General features: G+C 69.8%; 1 protein-coding gene across 1 annotated transcript in view; it reads right to left on the bottom strand.

Annotated features, from left to right (window-relative positions):
• Positions 1-2,652, bottom strand: part of H696_04827 (hypothetical protein) — a gene marked incomplete at both ends in the record, with an annotated part of 6,661 nt that extends 4,009 nt beyond the window's left edge. The window contains 8 exons of the mRNA XM_009498692.1: positions 9-82; positions 256-456; positions 574-855; positions 994-1,231; positions 1,367-1,567; positions 1,698-1,870; positions 2,018-2,150; positions 2,335-2,652. Coding sequence (XP_009496967.1) covers positions 9-82; positions 256-456; positions 574-855; positions 994-1,231; positions 1,367-1,567; positions 1,698-1,870; positions 2,018-2,150; positions 2,335-2,652 — 1,620 coding nt within the window. The remainder of the gene's footprint in view (positions 1-8; positions 83-255; positions 457-573; positions 856-993; positions 1,232-1,366; positions 1,568-1,697; positions 1,871-2,017; positions 2,151-2,334) is intronic.
• Between the last annotated feature and the right edge of the window lie 2,419 nt (positions 2,653-5,071).

Genomic DNA, 5,071 nt, shown 5'->3' with positions numbered 1-5,071 from the left:
GGCAGGACAAAGAGGCTGCGGATGGTGGTCGGATCGAGGGAGAACCGGTATGCGGTGCCGGTCTTGCAGTCGTAAATGGAGTCTGCATTCGTGGGGGGGTGAGCGTGGGCACGGTGGGGCCAGGGGCAGACGGGGAGAGTGCAGTGCATTGTGTGTGTGTGTGTGTGTGTGTGTGTGTGTGTGTGTGTGTGTGTGCCCGCCGTGAGGTGGAGAGGCATGGCAGGGCGCGACGAGGGAGAGGGGGCGAGTACGCACTGCAGCCGGTCAAGTCATTCGGAATGACCTCAAACTGGGTGACGAATGGGAGCGCAGCCTTCTGGGCAGCGGGTTGCTGGAATGGCAGGCAGGTGGCCAGCGCGGGGCCGGTGAAGGCCAGGGACGTGCGTGGTTGCATCGGAATCGAGCAGTCCACCATGCCAATGTAGATGCCCGGCAGGTAGATGATGAGAAGGTTGTCTATGGGTGTGTTTGTTTGTTTGTTTGGGTGTGTGTGTGTGTGTGTGAGAGAGAGAGAGGGAGAGCGCGTGGGGTGCCGAGGAAAGAAGGGGCGACAGGGAGGCAGATGATGCGTACTGAAGGTCGTGAAGCAGAGCCGCGCCAGGGGGGCCTGCGCCGGATCGACGACCGACAGCGGGACGACACACTCGAGGAAACGCCCGACCGAGGAGGACATAACCTCGGCCTCATCCTGCTCCGAGGGGTAGTCCTCCGGTTCATCGACCGAGTGGTTGATTTCCAGGGCCGACATGATGAAGACCGAGACCCGGAGCTGGCGAGTTACCTCACACGGGGCACCATGGTGGCAAAGAGCCAGAGCACCATTCGACAGGAGGACACACTCGATCTGGTTGCGGCCTGCGGTGGGAGACATGTTAGGGGGGCAGCAGGAGCAATCACCGGATAGAGAGAGGGGGGGGGGAGCAGCAGCAGGAGGAGGGGAAAGGGGGAAGCGGGGCATGTCGGCATGGGTGCACGTCGGGCGAGGGGACGTACTGACGGCCCCGCGTGAGGCGGACATGAGGAGGAAATCAAGCTCCGGGGTCCGGGGAATCGGATGGGCGCCAGGGGTGGCGAAGCGCGGGCCGGCGGTGCCAATGTGCGGCGGCGCATTGGCATGCTGGATGATCGAGTGGGACATGGCTGGCGGGAGCATGATCCGCCGGAGAACCTGCGTAGGGGAGCCAGGGTCCGAGAGGAACTCCAGGATGTACAGGACCAGGGCGTTCATGGTCTTCGGGCGGGGGGGGGGGGGGGGTATGCGTGTGAGGCGAGCGGAGGGGAGGGCCCGGCGAGGAGGATGCCCCGGGCGCGGGGCTGGCCCGAATGCCAAGGAACGAGCATGGGCGGACGGCGGTGATGGGCGCACCGTGCTGGAAAAGGTGATGTAATAGAGCAGCTGCCGGCTGATGTCCCACTGAGACCAGATGGCCGGCTGGGAGATGACCTGCTCGCGGTCCAGGATATTCACCTGGTTCAGGCGGTCCGGAGTGGACTTGAAGCGTTGGACCACGGCGCTGATCATGAGCGTGGCGCCGCTCTGCATGAGCCTCAGAAAGCAGTACCTCGGCTGGCGTGGGACCGACGCGGGGCCGGCCAAGGGCCCGAGCGGCGAGCAAGCAGGGGGGGGGGGGGGGGAGCGGGACAGTCAGCAGCCGGGGCGGCGGGCCAAGGAGGGGGTCCCGCGATTGGGGGCGAACCTTGTCATCCTCATTCCGACGGTGATCGATCATCACCAGGCGCTGGTACGTGTCGCTGCTGTACATCCGATGGAGAGCACCGCCAGGCGTGCCGAGGTACGAGGTGTACTGGTCCAGGAGGGTGCCATCATCTCCCTTCTCCGGGTGGGGCCCCTGCTGAAAGGTGACGAAGCCTGGCCATGTGGCACCCGGGGTCGTGGTTGAGGCGTGGACAGGGAGTCAGGTCAGCGGGGGAGGGGGAGAGGGCGAAGGGAGGGGGCGGCAAAGAAAGGGGGCGGCAAAAAAAAAAGAAGGGAGGCGCCCCGGTCCGTGTGACGCACCGAAAATCGACTCGTCGTGGCTCTGTGTGGCATTGACAATGTTGATCGGGGTCCAGGAAAGGTACATGAGCGTCGAGCGCGACTGCTTGATGTTGTAGGAGAAGAGAATGGTGCCGAAGGTCTTCTGGTTGGGCTGGGGCCATTTCCGGCGATGCCGGCCGCCCATGTGCCCGGGGTGGCGATGCGCCAGTCGCGAGGGGGTTCGGCCGGCCCGGTGGGGAGTGGCATTGGTGCTTGGTGTTAGAGCCACGGAGGGGGGGGGGGGGGGTACCCGGGCTGAGGGCGGGCGGTGCCAGGGAGGCCGGCAGGGCACGCACCAAGAACAGGCCGTCGCAGGTGTAGAGGAGGATGTCGCCGCGCTCCTGGCCCACAAGGCGCAGGCCCCAGTGGCGCGCGCGTGCCCCGCCCTCCGAGGCGGACAGACGCCCGGGGGGGAGGCCGCCGGGGAGTTCCGGCGGCGGGGCCGAGGCACTCAGGCGCGCCTCCTCACTCAGGGAAGACCGGGGCAGGGAGAAGGCGCCGGATCCGCGCGAGGGGTCGACCGGCGCGTGCAACGACAGGATCGGCCCCGGCGAGGCGGCCGAAAAGAGTCGCAGCTCATGGCCCAAGCGGAAGACATGCTCGAGCCGGAGCATGTCAAGCAGGGGGGCCGCTGAGCGTGAGGAGCGTGCACACGCGCGTGGGTGTGGCTATTGTGCGCCCCCTCGAGCCTACCGTGGCTGCCAGTTCAGCGAGGTGGTGGTAGTGTGCCGGGGTGCGATTGGGGGAGGAGCGGGGGGGGGGGGGGGGGGGGGGGGGGGGGGGGGGGGGGGGGGGGGGGGGGGGGGGGGGGGGGGGGGGGGGGGGGGGGGGGGGGGGGGGGGGGGGGGGGGGGGGGGGGGGGGGGGAATGGGGTGATTTGTCACGGTGACGGCAGCCGCGGCCGGCCGGCAAAAGAAGCCCCGGCCAGATCGTCCTCCCGCGCCTCGTCCCTCGGGCGTTCGGGCAGACGGAGGGGGGCGGGGGCTCCCTCCCCCCCCCCCCCCCCCCCCCCCCCTCGGAGCGTGGCGCCCTGCCCCGAAGAAGGGCCGGTGCTGGGGCGGCCCCGGGAAATGGGGGTGGGGAGGACGAGAGCGCGGAAATAATAACATCCCCATCCCTTGGGGATGTTGGGGGGTGCCCTGCTTCCTGGCCGTGTGTCTGTGCGCGTTTGGATGTCCGGCGGCTGTGAACTGGCGCGGGCTCCGCCGGGGTGAAGTGTGGCTGTTGCCAGGCGGGCAGGGCGACTGGGGCGGGGAGTCGGGGGGGGGGGGGAGGCAGGGCCAAAGGCCGCCGCGACATCGTCAAGCCATCAGACGCGGGACACAAACGGCAGCGGGGGCTGTGACGGAGCACAGGGCAGCCGTCCGGTGGGAGCTCTCCAGCCTCTCCGGTCCCCGGCTCCGCTGACCCGGCGGAGCACCGGCGTAGTTTCTTGGCCGCGAGCCCCCCTGGCCTCTGTCTTTCTTTTTCTCTCTGCCCTCTCTCTCTCTCTCTCACACACACACCCCCTCAGACACACTCTCGGCGGTCGTCTCCGACCGGCGCGTCCTCGGGCCTTTGTTTGGGGATATCGGCAGGCCCCCGGCGGAGGGGCGCCAGCCGGGGCGAGAGGCCCCAGGGGGTGCCCGCAGGGGGGGCCAGCATCTGGGAATTGCAGCTGCAGATTCAGCAGCCTGATGGTTCTACGAGCCTTTAGCACCGGCATTCTACCCCGCGGGCTCATGCTGGCCGGCGGGCGCCCCCAAGGGTCGAAAGGCACACGACCACCTCGGCAAGGGCGGCGCGCATTCGCGCCATCACATGACAACATAAAACACTCACACCGATGCCGCCTTGTTCAGCCGAGATCCATTGCTTCTTATTTTTCATCCTCCACCAGCCGGGCGGGGAGCCCCCTATTATGTGGTGCGTGTGTAGTAGCAGCGCAGCGCAGCGCAGCAGCAGCGAGGCGCGGCCCCCCTCGCGCTCTCCCGCGAGCCGGCGGGCGGCAGGGGAAGCTCTGGGCGGGGCGGAGGGGGCCTGTGAAAATGTGGTCCCCCCCCCGGCCGGCGGCGGGCTGCTGCCGGCGCGGCGTCCGGCGCGGTCTCGGCTCGCCGGCCTACGTGTTTCAGACCGATTTGTGCGCGGCGGCCGGCCGGTCGGCCTGCTGCACTCACTGGATGGCTGTGTGCCTCGGGAAAAAGGCCAGCCTGCTCGGGGGACGGGGCGGGGCGGGGCAGGGCGGGGCCGGCTGCCCTCTCCTTTGGTCCGGGCTGTGGGCAGCAGGGGGGCATGGGTTTCCGGGAATTGGCCCTCCACTCGGTGCGGTCCCCCCCGGCCGGGGGAGGGGCTCGAGCGCGGTGTCCGTAGGCTGATGCATACCTCTGTCCGCACGCGCGCGGGGGGGTGGGGGGAGGGGGGGGGGGACGGGGGCCGGCATAACCGCCGGCCGCGCCGACGGGTGGGCGGGCTTGCCGGCGTGCGAGGCGCGTGGCTCGGCACACCGCAATATAAAGTCTGTCAGGCGGGGGATATTTGCTCGCCGGTGTTGCGTGCGCGTGTGATGTGTGTGTGTGTGTGTGTGCGCGCGCGCGCGCGCGTGTGCGAGTTCCTCTTCTTGGTGGCGACGCCGCGCCGGGTCCGCCGGGGCTGGGCCGGCAACAACGCGTGGGCCTCGCTCGGGGGGCGTCCTCCGCAGGGGTGGGCCGACGCGAGGGGCGGTCGTCGGGCCGCGAGCCCAGTCGGGAGGAATGCGCCGGCTTGTGGGCGCGTGGGGCGCCGTGTCGTCGGGTGGTGGGTTGCAGGCGACCGGCGGGCGCACACCTCGCCGGCGGCCTCGCGGCCCGGGGGGCGGGGCAGGGGCCGGCTAGCCCCCTCTCGGAGAGGAGGGGCGTCCGGTCAAGTTGGTCTCTCGAGTGAGACGCCGCGGGCTTGCGGCCGGCGGGCGTCCCGGCCGCGCGGCCCGAGGGGCATCGTGTGGCCCGGGAGAACGACCAGACTTATCTGGTGCTGGGCCCCGTCACGCCCCGCGGTGGTCGGGGGGGGGGGGGGGGG

Source organism: Fonticula alba (assembly GCF_000388065.1).
Source record: "Fonticula alba strain ATCC 38817 unplaced genomic scaffold supercont2.8, whole genome shotgun sequence".
Classification (NCBI taxonomy): domain Eukaryota; order Rotosphaerida; family Fonticulaceae; genus Fonticula; species Fonticula alba.
Note: the sequence above shows the minus strand (reverse complement) of the source record. Positions and strands in the feature narration are given on the sequence as shown.